Genomic DNA, 17625 nt, shown 5'->3' on the forward strand with positions numbered 1-17625 from the left:
AGTATAGTGTCCCTTAGGACCGCCCTTACCTAAAGGCTTATAAGGAGGCTTACTACTACTATTACTACTACGCTTGCTAGTTCTAGTAAGAGAACTAGTAGTAGGGTACGTAATAGATACTAACATTATTATAGAATATAAGAAAAGTAATATAAAGAGTGTAGAAAAGCTATTATAAAGCGCGCGCGTAGTAGAAGTAAGTTATAGGTAATAAGGAAGAGAAGATTAGTATATAAGTAATAAGATGTTACTATAACTAATAAAGAAGAAGAATAGTATATAGGAGGTAGTATAATATATAACTATTAAAGAAGGAAGAAGAACTAGAAGTACTTAAGCAAGTTTAAGAAGCTTAATTAAGTTAGATGTTAATATTATAAAGAAGGTTTAAGCTAGATAGGAGGGATGGTTTTATACCTAGAATTTTATAAGCTAGTAACTATAACTTAGAGTTATAGGTAACTAAGGCATAAAATTAAGAAGTAAGAAACTTAAAGCGTACTCCTTATAATGCTAGTAGGTAAGAAGTCGGAGCGTGCTATTATTATAAGGAAAGAGTATATAAAAAACAATCTAAGATCGTTATAGAAGTTGCTAGCGCTAAGGCTACTACCTAGCTAAGTAAAATTAGATGCAATAAATATAACAAAGGAGGATTAAGAAATTAGAGGAGACATAAGAAGATATAATAGATGTTATAGTAGGAAAGAAGATTCTAATAGTAGGTTATAACTAATAGAAGTAGATTTCCTAACTACTATTAGAGTTATAGATAGAAAAGTTGCCTATAGCTATAATAAGCTGTGTAACTAAGGCTTCTCTAAAGTCTAACTAATTGTTTCCTTTATATTATTAATTTCTATTAATACTAGCGATAATACTAAAGTAGGTGCTTTAGTCTAAGTAGGGGAGGATGTTATTATAAAGCTAGAGTAAGCCATTGCTTAGCAGATTTAGTATATAATCGTGCCGTGCGCCAGTAGTCTAAAAAATCAAGTTCCTTTAGCAATTATAGATCTAGTTTCCTATGTTCCTAGTGTGACCCTGCTCAAACTTACTAGCACTTTCTAGTGTGCTTTCTTAGGTGTAGCAGTGGATATTTAAGGGGATTCAAGACATGTTTGGCATTTCGTATGGCTAGAATGGCTTTGAGTGATTCACTTATCCTGGTCGTGATTGAGTCCTTGGTAAGGCAGTCTGATGATGAATTTGGTCTATTCTCCGTTTAGATCTAAGCACAACCAGATCTCCATCATCCACTTCGATTCGAGTCTTGGGATTGATTGCTGGACTATACAAACAAGGACTCGATTAGAAAACGTCCGTCCAGTACTCAACTATACTCGGAGTACATTTGCACACTGTGTAGCTAGGCATGTTTCGAGATTCGATAGTCGTCCTTGACCGAGACGGCGAGTCTTCCTGAGGCTCACTGATCAACTACCCCACAGATTGGTTGCCAAGCGATGACGGTGTGTTTCGGCGGGACGAGACGCGACCATGGGCAGCATTCGGAAGCTCTGGTGTAAACAGAACCTACCAGCAACATACTCCTGGTATAGGCAACATGTCAATTACAGCAGGTGAGTATTGTATCGTCGAAAGTCTCCCGAGGACAAGCAGCTAACAAAGAAGCTTACAGACGGCATCTGGGCGGCCTCACCGTCGACAACTCGAGGTCAATCGACTCCCCTTAGTTCGAGCTCCGACGGCCAGTCAATAGCCTACGCCGCCAACAAGTCCATCTTCGTCCGCAACATCGACGACCCAAGTATTGCAAGACAGTACACCGAACATGTCTCTCAGACCACCGTCGCTCGTTTCTCCCCCAGTGGCTTCTACGTAGCCAGTGGTGATGTGTCCGGTACCGTGCGTGTGTGGGATTGCAAGGGTGAGGGCGCAACCAAGGGAGAATACCATATCATTGCTGGCCGAATCAATGACATCGCTTGGGACGGAGATTCGCAACGCATCATCGCTGTGGGAGACGGTAAAGAGCGCTTCGGCCACTGCATCACAGCCGACAGCGGAAACAGCGTGGGAGAGATCTCAGGACACAGCTCTCAGATCAATTCTGTATCCATCCGTCAACAACGTCCCCTGCGTGCTGCTACCGGTTCTGACGACACCAGCCTGGTCTTCTACCACGGCGCCCCATTCAAGTTCAACACCAGTCTACGCGGAAAGCACGACAAGTTCATCTATGGAACCGCATTCAGTCCGGACGGTGCTTCCCTGGTCAGTGTCGGTAGCGACAAGCGTATCTGGTTGTACGACGGCAAGACTGGCGAGGCCAGGAACCAGATCGGTGAAGGCGAGCACAAGGGCAGCATTTTCGGTGTTTCATGGGCCAAAGACTCCAAGAAGCTCGTCACCGCTAGTGCTGATCAGACCGTCAAGATCTGGGATGTCGAGGCTGCCAAATGTGTTCAGACCTGGCGCATGGGCGAGGAGGGCGCTGTGAGCATTGCCAACCAACAAGTTGGCGTCACCTGGCCCAGTGGACGTAGTGATGGACTTGTCATCAGTGTCGATTTGGATGGCAACCTCAACTACTTGCAAGAAGGCAACGACAAGCCTGTTCGTGTCGTTCACGGTCACCAAAAGGCCATCACCGCTGCTGGATACACACCCAAAGACAAGACTCTATGGACAGGAAGTTACGACGGCCGTGTACGTGCTTGGGACCTTTCGACCGCAGAGGCCAAGAATGTCGATGGCGAGTCTCCCAAGAACTATGTCAGCGGCTTCGCACCATCACAGAGCGATGGTCGCATCTACTCAGTCTCGTGGGACGACACTCTCAGAACCATCGACGCCTCTACACGTTCCTTCATTGGCTCTTCCAGCAAGACTGATGGTCAGCCCAAGAGTGTCACCGTAGCTGCATCAGGTTCGAAGCCTGTGACATTGGTGGCTACCAATTCTGCCATTACTCTTTACAACGAAGGTGAACAGATTGGCTCTCTGCCCGTCTCGTTCACACCTACCAGCATTGCTGCCAAGGATGACATCGTTGCCGTTGGTGCGGATGACAAGGTTGTGCGTATCTACACCCTTTCTGGTAACTCATTGTCTGCTGCAGCAGAGATACGTGATGCCACAGCTGCTGTCTCAACCCTTTCCTTCTCTCCTTCATCGTCATGCCGTCTCGCAGTCGGTCTCAGCAACGGCAAGATCTACGTCTACACCTCATCTTCACCATCAGAATGGGCTCTGACTACTAACCGCTGGTCTGCCCACACTGCCCGCGTCACTTGTATCACCTGGTCGCCTGACGGTGAAAAGGCCGCCAGTGGTGGTCTCGATACGAATGTCTTTGTCTGGAGTCTCGCCGACCCAGGCAAGCGCGTGAAGGCCATGAACGCCCACAAGGATGGTGTTGGCGGTATTGCCTGGACTGAGCCCTCAAAGATCATCAGTTGCGGAGCTGACGCTGCAGTCAAGGTCTGGAAGGTTGAGAATGTGCAGTAGAGTAGCCTATTCGCAATACAAAAACACCTGCATAAAAATATAAAACAATATCCATTGCACAAAATTTTCACAAGCCAATATCACGTGCAATACTCTGATCTCTTTTTGCGCTAGCCGCAACGAGCCTTTACATGGATGCAGAGCTCTCGTACAGACTTCTCGTAGGCTGAGAAGTCGAGCTCTGATCAAACCAGCTCGCAATGTGGATTTTGATCGTGTCCAAAATGTTCCAAATGATTACAAGTGACTGGGATTGAACTGAAAGATGTGTACACTGCTTCGAGATTATATATTCAGTAGCCTAGCAACTACAAGTACTCTCAACGACAAATCAAATAGTGTGCAAGGCATACATATGATCAAGGCAGGTCATGTCTTCAGATTCAGTATGAAAAGGCTCTCTTTGATGGTTTAGATTGTATCAGGCTGAGAAAGAGGAACTGAAAGCTTTCAGAAGACTCTCAGAAGAGTGAGAAGAAGATACTTGAATTTCAATTTTCTGCTGCCCTTGCTCACAGATACAGAGGCCCCTAAAATCCAATCTACCTAGAAATAGAGTAGAAAGTCACGGAATTGGTGGATGAAGGCGGTAAAAACAATCAAGAACTAGACAAATATGAGTACCGCAAGAAGTAGCTATTACTACATCATCTACCTTGGATAGCAGGGTCAAAATATATACAAAAAGCTTCTCTGTGTTATTAGATAACTCTCCTTCTTATAACGCTCAAAATGTTTGGAAAATGATAAGTTTTGCCAAAGTTATGCATATATCGATGATCGAGCCAACCCTGGACGTATGGAGCACCATATTACGCGCGAACGGGGATAACCCCAACAAGGAATGAATCAGAAATGTATTCTTATCAAAACCCGAATCAAAATCCATCAGTTCAGCGTGTGGCCGTTGCGATACAGTTGCCAGGGTCAAAAATGGTCGAAATCTGGTGCGGGTTGGCGCGGAGTTCAGATCGTCCCAAGAATGAACCTCCTAAAGTCTGTTGCATGTATGTTCAGGGGTGCACCATTAAGCATGGTTCACCAGAACTCGGGCTGTGCCTCTTGGGACTGATCAATGCCTTTCAATTGGATGGGAGCACCGTGGCATGTTGCCGTGCTTTTATGTCTGGTTTGACAGTCCGGGCATTTTATTCACTCAAACAAGCAAAGGACAAAGGTAACCAACAAGACTGACACAAAGTAAGAAAAGCGTTGAAGGTGAAAAGGAGCAATTTTCATTATGATCAAAGTAGCAGCCGGAACGCCAACCGATACCAAAGCTATCAAGGTAGCTAGAGAGTCTCTTGCTCATGACGAATTAAAAGTACAGAAAACACATGGGCTGTTCAGTGCGCCATTCTGATTGGAAAGAGTAATGAATCCTTCCACCCTTACAGAGCAAGGACAGCGATACCACCGAGGACAGCAGCAAGAGCGCCGTTGGCCAGGATCTGAGAGGCGGCGCCGGTGCTAGCAGCAACGCTTGAAGTAGAGCTGGCAGAACCGCTGGTCTTGGATCCGCTGGTCTTGGAACCACCACTGGCAGTGGTAGAGGATGAGGAACCACTGTGAGTGGATGAGCCAGAGGCAATTGAGGATCCGTTGGTCGAGCTCGAGGCATTGGCACCGGCAGTGCCGTTGGTGTAGTCGACGAAGTTGGCGCAAGCAATGCGGGTCTTGTTGGCATAGTGGACCACGATGCTGCGGTTGCCCATGAAGGCGCCGTTGCCGGCGACGGTGGAGACGTACTGGTCAACATAGCTGTCCTTTATGTTAGTGATAAGGCAATTGCTGTGGTCGACATGCGTATCTTACGTAGCTGAGAAGGTCATGTTGGTAGGCTTGCCATGCTTGCCGGAAAGGTCACCGACCTGGCAAGTAGCAGGAGCAGAAGCGTTGCAGGGAGGGTCCTCGCCGCGCAAGAAGGGATCCACGTGTGCGCCAGTGGCTGTGCAGTTGCCCGAGCTGGGGACGGGGTAGTCGTGGATGTGGTACACTAGGGATCTTATTTAGCATTGCGTAGATCAATGGTTGCGAAATGTCCAACATACGGAAAGGACCACCCTCGGCAGGCAGACCGGTCAAGGCAATTTGGAAGTTAACGCCGACATTGTCAGAGCTAGTGAGGGCGAGGACAGTGCCGGAGATGTTGCTCTTGCTGGTAGGGTTGAGGGTGGCGATGTAGGCAACACCGGCGGGGTTGTTCTTCTGAACAGTAGCGTCGCCCAGCTTGCCTGTAACAGGAGTGGTATCGGATTGAGCGGTGACAGCCGAGGCCAGCACAGCAATGGCTGCAACAGTCTTGAGGAAGGAAGGCATAATGAGAGTGGTGATAGGTGGACTGAAGGTAGGTAGTGTGTGTATGGGATGCGCGTAAGAGAGTTTGCGAGGATTTGAGAGAATTCAAGAAACCGTGGATGCAAGGGAGGGACAGTGGTCGTAAAGAAGGTGCCGGAAACACGACAAACAGAGCAGGCAGTCCGGGGTATTTTGAGCGACAATGACTGAACGAAACGAATCAAGAGATGAAAATAGACCTGTACCTCAGCTGTTTGGACCGCGCGCAGTGTGACTTAGCCTTTTATAAGCATGGTATGGTTTGGCGACATGTAGTTGGCCGTTTTGCGCCGTTGGACACGACCAGTACGTGAGGTTTGTTAGATTGCACCACGTTTAATTTCCCCCTCACAGAGTCACAGTTGACGGCTGAAACTACAGCGCCAACTGTCTGTCCTCATAGGCCAGTCTCACCTTGATCATAGCACCGTCCTGCCAGCCACAGGGGCGCTGCATTCCCAGACGATGAAACACTCGAGACATGACGGGCGGCTTTCTCGACTTCTGCCTTTGAAGCCTTCCTTTTCTCTGATGCCGATGCTTGATCCAGCATGTCAAGTAAGTCAACTTCTTACCGGAATGTCACTAGCACAAGAGAAGAGGAAAGAAGAACAACGCACAAGGAGACAAGCTTGAATGGTGAAAGGTCACACTGACCTCGCCCTAGCCAGCTAGCTTCGGATTACTCGGATGTACGGCCAATCAGAAACGCTGTCGTCTTGTTCTCTGTATACGAAGATCACTATTTTCAGCTGTCACTCAGGGGAAGGCCCCATGGGGACTATCATCAACAGACACTGTCTAGGTACGGCGCTTGCTCGTTGGAGTGGCTCATATACACGCTCTCTCTGCATAAGGTCTGATTGCGCGTCTCGGGCCATATACTGCTCAGCACTTTCTGCAGCGATATCGATTGATTGTTCCCAGTACAACACCTTCCATAGATCAAAGGCAAGCCCTGAGATTGTGGTCACCACGTGTTCGAAAGTTTGGTCGATATGTTCGATGGCTGAACCAAAGTTTGCCTGCCCTGTCATCCTCTTCGGAGATCGGCATTTGACCTGAAGCTGAAAAGTATTCACCTGATCATAAGACGTACGAGAAGTCAGCTTTATCAGCTGGACTGTAGCTTCTCTTTTGTGTAAGCGTCAAGCGCCAACAATTCTTGAGATACGAAAAGACCGTCGAAGGTGGTCCAGCATCTTGAGGAAAGCGAAAAGGTCATAGACAACTTACTTTGTCTCCAGCTATTGGTCTCTTTGGGTTCTGCAATTGCGCGTGGCGTACGCATTGTAGTCCAATTCTCGGAAGCATCATTATGTGCAGATGCCAGACCCTAGCCGAGGAATAGAGTGCTCAAAAGGACAAGTAAGATGGATACGAGGGTTGGAGTGCCTGGAGGCATGACTGGGAAAGCCTCGTTTCTGCTGCCGTACCATGTGCTAAAGACCGTCGCAGTATAGCTAATGAGATACACAATATTTTCCGCGAATGGCTGCTATCCACAGAGATACTATTCTCTCAAAGTGTCTCTGCGGCTCGGCTTTCGACTCGAAAAGTATTGTGCATTTCACACCCTGAAGCGTCACTACACGTGGCTGTAGGAGTTTTCTTTTTTTTGATCGAAACAGAAGTGACAGTCTCGCAGATGAGGTGTCTATTGTTTCAGATCATGTTGAGTGGTCGTCGTCTGTCACTCACTCTCCGAAGGTGAAGTACCGCTGAGGCTGATCAAGTTCATGCAGCCTGCCCCTCTCACAAGCTGCAAACTAATCACCAAGCAAAGCGCGCGCGTCAGTCCTCGAGACACAAACCCGATTTTGTACCGAACACCAGGTTCGGTAGAGTTCAGCTACTACCAACCACCTTCACCTTACTAAGTTCACAGCTCATACCTCGCTTCCTCCATTTCGCAAGTCAATATCGCGCTGACCGTAGCGCCGACCGAAAATGGTCACTCTGGGTACACAAACGACCGCTTCCAGACCTCTAGTCTTGAAGGGCTAGTTCCAGAACTGCAAGCCAACGTTTTCAGACATGTAAGTTGCTGTCTATGAGCTTCGATTCACATGATCCAAATTTCTAAACAGCCTTAGATCCCTCGACCATCAGATCTCAAATCACTGTGTCGCACGTCGAAGCGACTTTACGATGTCGCAGTCAAAGAGCTCTACCATACTGTAAACCTCGAGATCGGTAAAAGATCTGATGTGAGATTGAGCGCCATGCTACACCCTGGCAATGCTGGATTGAAGCATATTAGAATCCTTCGCATTCAATTCACGCCCCAGCATATGGACCTCTCCGACGCCGATATCTCACGTGTTCAAACCATCGTTCGAATGCTCATTGACTTCTTACCCGAGCATATTCTCGAAGACTTTGAGTGGTCTCCCTGGCTTGCTTTTGATCAAGAAACTTTCATCATTCTTTTTAACCGCCAGAAACGACTGCAGTGGCTTACCGCCTTCAGACTCGACGGGGCAGGTGCTATCGATCAGCTTGAAGCCAAGGCAGATGAGCATGACAACCTCTACAAAGCCTGTTCGAAGCTTGCCATCTATCCCGAATCCGTGTCAACCCTGGAACTGGGCCAGTTCTTACTATCCAAAATGTCGACTCTGACAGAACTGATTGTGCACACCAATTTCGACCACGGTCCAATTCATTACGCCAAGAGAGAGCTCAACGACACCCCTACAGGTCCAGGACTGGTGAACAGGACCATGTTTCGTCATCTCCTTCCATTCAACAAGATCACTAACCCGCCCTTTGCCAATCTCCAGACCCTACGTCTGGTAGACGTTGGTCTTCGACACTGTGCAGATTCATACGGCCGACTTATCGACTTCACCCAAATCGAAGCATTGCGTATCGTCAAATGCTCCGGAGCAGATGCGTTATTTTCGTTGTTGTGTAAGACTGCCTACCTGCCTCACAAGCTGCGTTATCTGGAATTTCAGCACAGCGACAACTCGGATAACGACGCTCTGACAGCGGTGGACGACTTCTTATGTCTTGTCGAAGGGATTGAAGATCTCTATATCGATCTAAATAACGTCAAGTCCATGCCTAACATCGACGGCATAATCAAGCATGGCAAAACGTTGGACGTGCTTCTCGTGCATGCTTCAGAAACCTCGACCGAAGAGCTTGTCTGGACCAGTGACGACTTCCAGCGCCTCTGTTCGAGCGTGATTAAATTGCGTCAACTCAGCTGTGCCTGGCCTGCTTCCAACATTCTGAGGACTAGCAGTCCCTCTTGGGATTCATACCAGTTCAGCATCAGTTCACTACCTCGACTCGTGACCTTGCACATCAGCACATTCCCCAGCTGCAAAGCCAATCTGGAGAAACCCATATACACCGAGTTGCTCCGTTGGCAATCAAGCAAACTATTCAATCACACACTCTTCACAACTTCCCGCCTCAAACTCGTTGCCTTTGGTGTCTCGGACAAGATCCCTAGCCGCCAAGACAGTAACAACAAACTCATCTTCCTACGCTCGACTCTGATCAACGCTGATGGAAAAGAAGAGATCACGGCAGTGCCGGTCAGTTGGGCTCTGAGACAATACATCGAGCCAGAAGCGATGTCCTGGACTTTGAGCTCACCAGACGCCCAAAGATGCCAATTAGAGATTATGCGAGCTACATGGATGAGGATGAAGATGATGATATGGTATGAGGCCCACGGAGGCGAACACATTCTTGCTGACAATCTTGCTGGAGACGATTTTGATCCCCCCTAGCTGATTTGACCGACGGATATTGAGACTGCAGATGGCGGGAAATGAGATTTTGCAGCGGATCATATGCTTTATGATAGCTATCATTTCATGTATCCCATTCATACGTAGCTACTATACGAGGCCACGTCCATAATTTAAGCCATACAATGCTCTATTTGGTTTGAAGCAGAAACTTATCGACAGTATGATTTGGTTAATGATCCAATGCCAGATGGCCAGCGGCCTACTCTTCCCGCCATCTGATGAACCAGTCTCCTTTGGCGTAGGATGGTTCGACGACAGCCCCGTGCATAACCGCCTCACACATCCTTTTTCCTTCCTGCTTGTTTTCTCCGTCCTCATCGTCCTTTCCTTTCTTTCCCTTCTTGCCTTCTCCAGCAAGCACTCTACTGCTCTCGAGGCCAAAGACCACAGCTCTTCTAGCGGCACACTTGACCATCTCTTTTTCCTCCGCTCTTCTCTGTCCCTCCCTTCGTTTCTGTAGCATTTCGGGTGTTTCATGGATTCGCTCCGCCCATCCCTTCTCTCCACCAATCGAGCCATTGACTTCAGATTCTGACTGCGGAGGTCGTACACGACCCTTGAGCTTGACCACATCTGCATCTGTATCGCCCTCAGGAGCTTCAGACAGTGGTACACCTCTGTTGTCCAGAATCTTCACCCCGCCAGTCTCGGTCGTATCTTCATCTGCAGAAACAGTCTCTGCAGTTCCAGTGTCGGTGTCTGAGTCCACCATGTCGACACTCTTCCATACATCGTCATCCGCAAATCCACGTCTAGCTCTGTTCTTCTTGCGGCCAAAGGTCTTTTCTGGATCCTCGCGCGAGCCAAAGATCAAAGTCTCTACCTCGCTGCATGACACGAGGATACGAGGATCGCCCTTGACTTTCTGCTGCTTCTTCTTGCTGTTGTTTTTGCCGTAGTCATATTTGTCATGTGGTCTCTCGGAGTTAGACACAGTCTTGGTGATTTCCTCTCCAGATTTTGCTGAGTCTTCTTGCACAGCAGCGAATTGAGAAGCATCCTGGCCATCGAGAAGGGCGGCAAAGGCAGCTTCGATGCGTTTGTCCACCGATCGGAGTTTATGTCTCTTGCATCTGTCCGAGCAGAACTTCACTTCTGTAGCTGCTGATTTTGCAGTATTTGATTTTCTGGACCCTGGAGTATGGGGTCAGCTTTGGTTCTGACACCAAAAAGAGTAGTAAAATCTGGTCTCGTGATTCACTGTCTCGACATGGTGATGCTGAATAGCAAGACCACCTTCACTGTCCATCTAGTTCCCAATAAAGAGTAATTTCATACCAATAACTCGTCCGCAAACGTGACAGTATCGCACTTCGCTTGACGTCAAGTATAGGGGAGGGGGCGTGGCGGCGTTCTTCTTGGGCCGTGACCCTGGTGCTGGTCAGTATCACTATCCCTTTCGTGATCAGTGTGAGCTACGAACATGAGTCCATCCAAGACATGATGGTTAGTTTGTGAAAGTGTGTTTGTGGTTGAGAAAGCACCGGTCGAAGTCAGAGGGTTGTGTTATTGTTCTGTGAAAGGTACAGTGGTTGTCGTCGTGACATTGATCTCCCATACGTCACCAACGCTTCACTCGTGCCTGCCTCAGAAGAAGCAATGCGAGCCGAATACTACATGTGACTTTCAAACATAAAAATGGCCTTTGCAAATGAGTATCATTATTTGTATTCTACAATATTATTATTTCCAGGGAGTATACAATGTCTACCAAACATCTGATGGTGTGCATTATATCTAAAATTCTTCTTCAATGTCGTCAGGCTCCAAGGTGTCCACAAATGCTCGTCTAACAAATGTGTACCATGGCTTGTTGTCTTTGGATGACTTCTTCTTCTTGTCACCCTTCTTCTTCTTATGTTTCTTCTTGGTGATATCCATATCACCTTGGTGCGCATCAGCGTCAAGAGCTTCATCAACTTCAACCTCTTCAACTTCTTCAAGGTCTTCGCCTGACACCTGGACATCGCTCTTCCTTGGCTTGACTCCAGCAATACGTTGTGCTAGGCGAAGATAACTCCTTGTTGTAAGATCCTCCAAGTCATAGACCTTGTCACTACGAGTGTCGTACAGCACTTCATAGGTAAAGTTTTTTGGGTGAGACGAACGATTATGGTCGAAAGGCTTATTGCCATGAGGCTTGCCATCCTTCCGTCTCTGTTGCTCTGCGTCGTCTTCAACGAGATTGTTGTTGATGCGAGTCAGATTAGCGTAGTATTGAACGAAGCCCAGAAGAGTCAGCGATTGAGGTGAGTATGCAGGCCCAGGAGGTGCAGATTTTGAAGGCGGCTTGGGCACTGTGAATCTGTGCTTCTTGGGCTTCTTTTTCTTTTTCTTGCGTTCAGCTTCAAGATCTTCATCCTCGGCGATCAGATCTTCTTCCAAGGATTGTTCGTCCTCTGGTATCTCCGTCGCATGTAGTTCAAACATGTCCTCATAGGTACGGGGTAGCTTTCTGTCGAGTCCAGTGATGTTGTACTCATAGACACGGATGGTAGGGAAGTAGTTGGGTACAACACTTGGCGAGACATGTGAAATGCTAAATCTCTCAGCATAGCGGCCTCCAATTTCGGCGTCATAATCATCCGGATTGTGTGGCTTCTTTCCCTTGTGTTTCTTGCCATTCTTGAGTGCGTCTGCGTCTTCATCTGCTTGAGGCTTCGGTAGCTTGGTCCAACTCTTTCTCAGATCCTTAAGGTAACTGGTGGCAGATTGAATGCCAAATTGTTGCTCAGCAGCTGCGACCATGCCTCTCTTGTTGGAGCTCTTGATGGTCTCATAACCATCGACAACGCTGTCGTCTACCTGGTCGAAATCTTGCACAATGAAGTGGTCGGTATTCATGTGACCGTAGAGTGTAGCGACTATGACATCCCTGTACTGGTGCATCCACAAGGTGTATTTCTGCCAACAGGTCTCATCCCAGTTATTCTTGTTGTCGGTACGAGCAGGAGGAACGTGGCCAGTAATGATAGCCTTCATGTTGCGATCGCGCAAGTATTGTAACTGGATGCGGAGCCAGTCAAGCTGACGGTATCCAGGCTCTGATTTGGCGGCGCATCCGTCGACGGCTGAGTTGGAGTTGAAAAAGTAGCTTCAGTGCTGTGTTAGTACGGTATGGACAATGAGATTTGAGAAGACACGTACAGGGAATTGAGGGAGACAACTGCGAGGTGGTTTGGAATAGCCTCAACGTAGAACCAACCGCCCTGGTCGAAAGAGTGTTTCTGAACTTCGGGAATAAAAGGCCGCCAGATGTCAAGGTATCGGCGGGTCCAGAGGTTTGGACCTTTGTCGAAGATGTTGTGCGGCAGGATGTCATTGTTGCCAAAGGTAGGAATTACAGGCACGACGAGGTCATTGGTCGGATCGTCGTCAGGCTCGTCCTCATTCTTTGCGAAGACCTCGTAGAACTTTTCGACGAGCAGTTGATTTAGGTGAGTGACTTGTTGTACATTTCTCGGTATCTTCTCATCGTTGTCATGGCGGGCGGAATCGCCGGTCCAGATGACAAAGTCGATCGAGTCCTTGAGCTCGTCACGGATCCAGTCGAAGGTGGCATTGATGAGCGATATAGGCGAGTCGCAGTCGGACGTCTCGGCACCGTAGTAACCTGCTGGGCCGTGGCCTCTATGGCATGCGCCGTCTGAGTCGATCGACGAATGAACCTTGTAGAAGGGGTCTGGATGGAAGTCTGCAGCACGACAAGGGATCAATTGGTGACATACTGGTGGAGCGGTGTATATTAACACTTACCCGTGACCTGCAGGAAGCGGCCGTGCAATTGCCGTCTTTTGGCCATTGACGCGCCATTGTCGACCAGAGGCTCTTGTGACGCCCTTGCAGGCTCGAGAGCCGCCAGGACCAAGGCCGACACGATCGAAGTCCGCCAGCAGAACATGGTGTATGCCAATTCTCTTGCTGACCTACACGCAAAAGTCCAGCCGATCAAGTCGTCGTCGACCTTGGGAAGTCGACAAAATGTGTGGCTTGCAACGGTCCGTCGATCTTTGTCGCAATACGTCACTGCCAAAATACTGGAGTAGATTTGGACAGGGTCACTCAAAACAGACGGCCTCGTGTGCTCAGCTGCCTATTCTGTTTCGTGTCAAAGATGTTATTCAAGACCTCAAACGTGGAGAGAACGATGCTTGTATGTTGAAAACCAAGGCAGTCATTTTTGGTACGTGGTCTACTTTTCTAGCCCATCAAGGTACTGTGAACGACCTCTCGCCCAATCAGACGATGCAGCCCGCACACGGGGATGCACAAGTCAATCATGCGTTCAACTGTTCGTCCTCCTGACATGAACATTGACGCATTCTCAAAGGTCTGCTGTCCTGTCCTCGCTCTCTCTGATCCACTTATCCAGCTGCTGCCTATTGCGCACACGAAGTCCCACCTTGAAAGGCTTGGGTTCCATCTGCGATAATGTCAGTTCCTGATGTTCGAGGCATTCAAGAGATACACTCACGGTAAGACTAGTGGGCAGAGCGTTTGCACCCATTGCATTCAAAACGGGCTTGTCTCTAGGGTCCTTCGGTGCAACGAACTCGAATGCTGTTATCAGTCTCAAGAATGCTGTATACAGCTCACGGTTGCCCAAATGGCTACCGACACACATTCGACTACCTGCGCCGTAGCCAAAGTGCTCAATTCCTGTCATCTCCTTGTCCAGGTAACGTTCGGGCTCGAACTTATAGGCATCTTTGAAATGCGACTCGTCGTAGTTGGCTGCGTAAGCATTCATATAGAATGTGGTACCAGCAGGAATCACGGCGCCTTGCCATTCAATATCCTTAATGCTGACTCTTGGCAAGCAGATTGGGATGACTGACCAGAAACGAAGTGTCTCCTTCACGAGGGCGGTGATGTACGGCACCTTCTCTTCGCTGAGGCATTTCTCCCAAGCGTCGCCATTCGGATAAACTCTGTTGATCTCATCCAGAGCTCTTTGCTGGATTTTCTGGCCATTCTCGGACGACAGATATGCCAAACACATGACCAAGTTGCCAGGAACAGTATCCAAACCAGCACTCACCATTGTCAAGCAAATAGACATGATCTCAGCATCGTTCAGCTTCGCTTCCGGGTCCTTGAGGATGTTGCCAGTGATGCATGGTTTGTCGGTACCAGCGTTGATCTTATCCTTCAGCATATTCAGCAACTTGGTCATATATGCTGTTCTACGTTTCTTGTACTCAAGTGGCTTCACGTTGTTTGTGGGCCACAGTCGCATGAGTGGGATGTAATCTTGCCAGTTGTTTGAGGTCGATCTGAAGTTACTGATCTCACGCTCAACATGTGTGATCTCCTTAAGCATCTCGTTGTCGATACTGCCTTCGATTTGGATGCCGTAGTTGAGAGTAAGACTTGTGCTCAAGGCGTATCGCTGGAAGTAAGGATTCGGGTCGACGTCGACAGTGCCGTCCTTTGAATCTGCAAGCATCTCCTTGATTGATCTTGTGGATTCAAAGTCAATGAAAGGCATGTAGCTCTGCACTGCTGGACGGTTGAGAGCCGTTGCTGCTGCCTTTCTTCGCTCTTTACAACTTGGATCCCATGGAGAGGTGCCGATGGTAAATCCACTGGACGATGAAACTACAGTGTGGAAAGTGTGCAAAGTCGGTCGAGAGATCAAGGCTGACTGGTTCGTCACCCAGATATGCTTGACGGAGTCGAATGTATTGGCGAACACAATACGCTGTCACAAAGCTTAGTATGCTTTCATTTTGGTGCTCGTCTCCAATGTGCTTACCCTGTTTCCAAGACGAGTCTGGAACACTGGTCCATATTGCTTCGCCCATTTCTGAGCAACTAGAGCATGACTAGTACCCAACTGGAGCAAGTTGCCAAAAAGAGGAACGCCAGGGATCTCGGGAAGGTTCTTGATCTTTGGAATATCAGATGAATTGAGGTAGCGAATAACGAAGAAGATGACAAGAGCAGCTACACCAAGTACTACTGGCGAGGCCATATTGAAGAATGAGAAAGGATATCAATGCCAAAGAGTCGTTTGGGAACGGAACAGGACCAAGTTTTCGCTACTTCTTACCAAGTCTTATACTCTTACTGGCTCAGCAAAGACCAAGCCCTTCACGCCCCGCTCCTTTCCTGTGAAACGTCAAAAGGCAGTTTGCCTTGTGGTCACTAGCTTCTCTACACAGCCAAACTACTCCATACCCGCGGATTGTTCCCCGCCTTTGTCCAGGTGTGGGATACGGGTGCTTCGGATGTCGAGCCGTGCGGAAAACGGCCGCGCCATCGCGGAACTCGATGAAAAGGTTTGACCGGGATATGCATGAGCACAGGAGGTTTGATTCAATGGCATTGTCTTTCAAGGAAATATCGATGAGAATGCTGAACATGAGCGTATATGCTGCCCGAATTCGAGCCTTACTGTCAATCCTTTTCGTCAAGTGGCACATACGCATGATATGGTATGTATTGGGAAGAGCTTGATATACGGATGGACAACAGATGTACAGCAATATCTTGAAGCAGCGTAGATTGAGCAGAAGGTTTCTGAAATGAAATCTCCTGCCGCTCATTCCTTAGTCGGCTGCTACATCATTGCGCTCGAACAGCTAGATCTTTACAGCAGGAACAATCTTGCCCTTACAATCACCAAAGCCGACTCTCGCACCGTCTTCTCCCATGCAAACTCCACTGATGGTAATTTCGTCACCGTCCTCTAGGAACACGCGCTGCTCACCTCCTTCTAGTCTGACGACTGTTTTGCTGTTTCTATTCTGCTCCAAGAGACTGCCGCGCTCAGATGCCTCCTTTCCTGAGATAGTACCAGACCCGAGCATGTCTCCCACGCGCATAGGGCAGCCAGTAATAGAGTGGTGAGTCAACATCTGGTTGAAGGAGAACAAGAGGTTCTTCCCTGATGTGCGAGAAATGGTAGTGGTTGCGCCCGAAGAAGCTGAGATTGTATGGTTAGTATGCTGACCGAGTCTGAAATTGAAAATCTACTTACTTTTGAGGATAACCTCCAGTTTGATATCGTACACATTTTTCTTGCTTTTCTCCTTTAGATAGTCCAGGACTTCCACGTCACTGTGCAAACCAGTGGTACGATATGGCTCGAGCGCATCAGTCAGAACAACCCAAGGGCTAATGGTGGATGCAAAGTTCTTCGAGGTGAAGGGACCCAAAGGTACATACTCCCAGGCCTGGATATCACGAGCGGACCAATCGTTGAGCAGAACGACACCAAAGATGTAATCTTCGGCCTCGTCGATTGGAATTGGCTCACCCATCTTGTTGTTCTTGCAGACGAAAGCACCAAGTTCGAGCTCCATATCAAGTTTTCTGCAAGCAGATAGGATGGGCTTCTTGACTTCGGCAGTCGGATCCTCTAGTATCTGTCCAAGCGGACGACGGACTGGAGTTCCTGATACGACGATACTCGAGGATCTTCCATGATATCCCACAGGTAAGTATTTGTAGTTAGGCTGCAGAGCGTTTGCTGCTCCGCGGAAGAGTTCGCCTACGGTAAAGGCATGGTTCAATCCAGCGTAGAAGTCAGTGTAGTCTCCTATCTGCATAGGCACGTGGTTCTGCACGTCTTTTAGAGAAATGAGACAAGCTTCCTGGACTGATTTGTTGTTCTTCAGGACATCTGGGAATGGGGTCGAGTCCAAGAAGATTGATTGGAGATACTTCCTGACCGCTGTGTGCATTGGTCTTCCGAGCTCAGCGAATGCATTCAAGGTAGTATCAGAAAAGACATGTTGATGTGGTTGGATCGGAGACAGAGCTGCGAAGCCATTGTGAGATGAGAAGAGATCCAGATCCAGAGCATAGTCTCCGATAGCGATGGCAGGTCTTGGTGTAGGTCTGGTTCGAGTACTGATGATGCCGAATGGAATGTTTGCCAATGAGAAATGGCTATCGGCAGCGATAGAGAGCCAGCTCTTGAGAGACATGACAACAGAAGTGTCAAATCGTTGACGCAGAGACAGTAGCTTGAAGCAAAGTGGTCCGACTCTAATCAGGACGCACCTTCTGATGTGATTGCGAGACTGAT

At 48.3% G+C, this 17625-nt stretch overlaps 8 protein-coding genes across 8 annotated transcripts; 2 read left to right on the forward strand and 6 right to left on the reverse strand.

Annotated features, from left to right (window-relative positions):
* Positions 1-1567: 1567 nt before the first annotated feature.
* Positions 1568-3474, forward strand: M437DRAFT_88460 (tricorn protease domain 2-containing protein; the record flags this gene model as incomplete). Its single annotated transcript, XM_041028838.1, has 2 exons — positions 1568-1583; positions 1643-3474. The coding sequence occupies 2 exons, from the start codon at positions 1568-1570 to the stop codon at positions 3472-3474; spliced, it is 1848 nt and encodes a 615-aa protein (XP_040875511.1).
* Positions 3475-4865: 1391 nt separating this feature from the next.
* Positions 4866-5793, reverse strand: M437DRAFT_59075 (Cu,Zn superoxide dismutase-like protein; the record flags this gene model as incomplete). The annotated part of the gene is made up of 3 exons (XM_041023514.1): positions 4866-5235; positions 5290-5470; positions 5526-5793. The coding sequence occupies 3 exons, from the start codon at positions 5791-5793 to the stop codon at positions 4866-4868; spliced, it is 819 nt and encodes a 272-aa protein (XP_040875512.1).
* Positions 5794-6566: 773 nt separating this feature from the next.
* On the reverse strand, positions 6567-7128 carry M437DRAFT_69841 (uncharacterized protein; the record flags this gene model as incomplete). The annotated part of the gene is made up of 2 exons (XM_041025361.1): positions 6567-6872; positions 7048-7128. The coding sequence occupies 2 exons, from the start codon at positions 7126-7128 to the stop codon at positions 6567-6569; spliced, it is 387 nt and encodes a 128-aa protein (XP_040875513.1).
* Positions 7129-7483: 355 nt separating this feature from the next.
* On the forward strand, positions 7484-9563 carry M437DRAFT_69842 (uncharacterized protein; the record flags this gene model as incomplete). Its single annotated transcript, XM_041025362.1, has 3 exons — positions 7484-7521; positions 7700-7850; positions 7908-9563. The coding sequence occupies 3 exons, from the start codon at positions 7484-7486 to the stop codon at positions 9561-9563; spliced, it is 1845 nt and encodes a 614-aa protein (XP_040875514.1).
* Positions 9564-9786: 223 nt separating this feature from the next.
* On the reverse strand, positions 9787-11029 carry M437DRAFT_59017 (uncharacterized protein; the record flags this gene model as incomplete). Its single annotated transcript, XM_041023503.1, has 6 exons — positions 9787-9885; positions 9949-10176; positions 10225-10461; positions 10567-10721; positions 10866-10958; positions 11011-11029. 6 exons carry the CDS (start codon positions 11027-11029, stop codon positions 9787-9789), a joined length of 831 nt encoding a protein of 276 aa, XP_040875515.1.
* Positions 11030-11324: 295 nt separating this feature from the next.
* Positions 11325-13389, reverse strand: M437DRAFT_59204 (Endopolyphosphatase; the record flags this gene model as incomplete). The annotated part of the gene is made up of 3 exons (XM_041023540.1): positions 11325-12681; positions 12735-13281; positions 13344-13389. 3 exons carry the CDS (start codon positions 13387-13389, stop codon positions 11325-11327), a joined length of 1950 nt encoding a protein of 649 aa, XP_040875516.1.
* Positions 13390-13911: 522 nt separating this feature from the next.
* Positions 13912-15564, reverse strand: M437DRAFT_59136 (putative cytochrome P450; the record flags this gene model as incomplete). The annotated part of the gene is made up of 3 exons (XM_041023527.1): positions 13912-14010; positions 14062-15291; positions 15346-15564. The coding sequence occupies 3 exons, from the start codon at positions 15562-15564 to the stop codon at positions 13912-13914; spliced, it is 1548 nt and encodes a 515-aa protein (XP_040875517.1).
* Positions 15565-16174: 610 nt separating this feature from the next.
* M437DRAFT_59091 (fumarylacetoacetate hydrolase FahA) lies at positions 16175-17524 on the reverse strand (the record flags this gene model as incomplete). The annotated part of the gene is made up of 2 exons (XM_041023519.1): positions 16175-16518; positions 16573-17524. The coding sequence occupies 2 exons, from the start codon at positions 17522-17524 to the stop codon at positions 16175-16177; spliced, it is 1296 nt and encodes a 431-aa protein (XP_040875518.1).
* Between the last annotated feature and the right edge of the window lie 101 nt (positions 17525-17625).

The sequence above is a fragment of the Aureobasidium melanogenum genome (assembly GCF_000721775.1).
Source record: "Aureobasidium melanogenum CBS 110374 unplaced genomic scaffold scaffold_31, whole genome shotgun sequence".
NCBI classification, from domain to species: Eukaryota; Fungi; Ascomycota; class Dothideomycetes; order Dothideales; family Saccotheciaceae; genus Aureobasidium; species Aureobasidium melanogenum.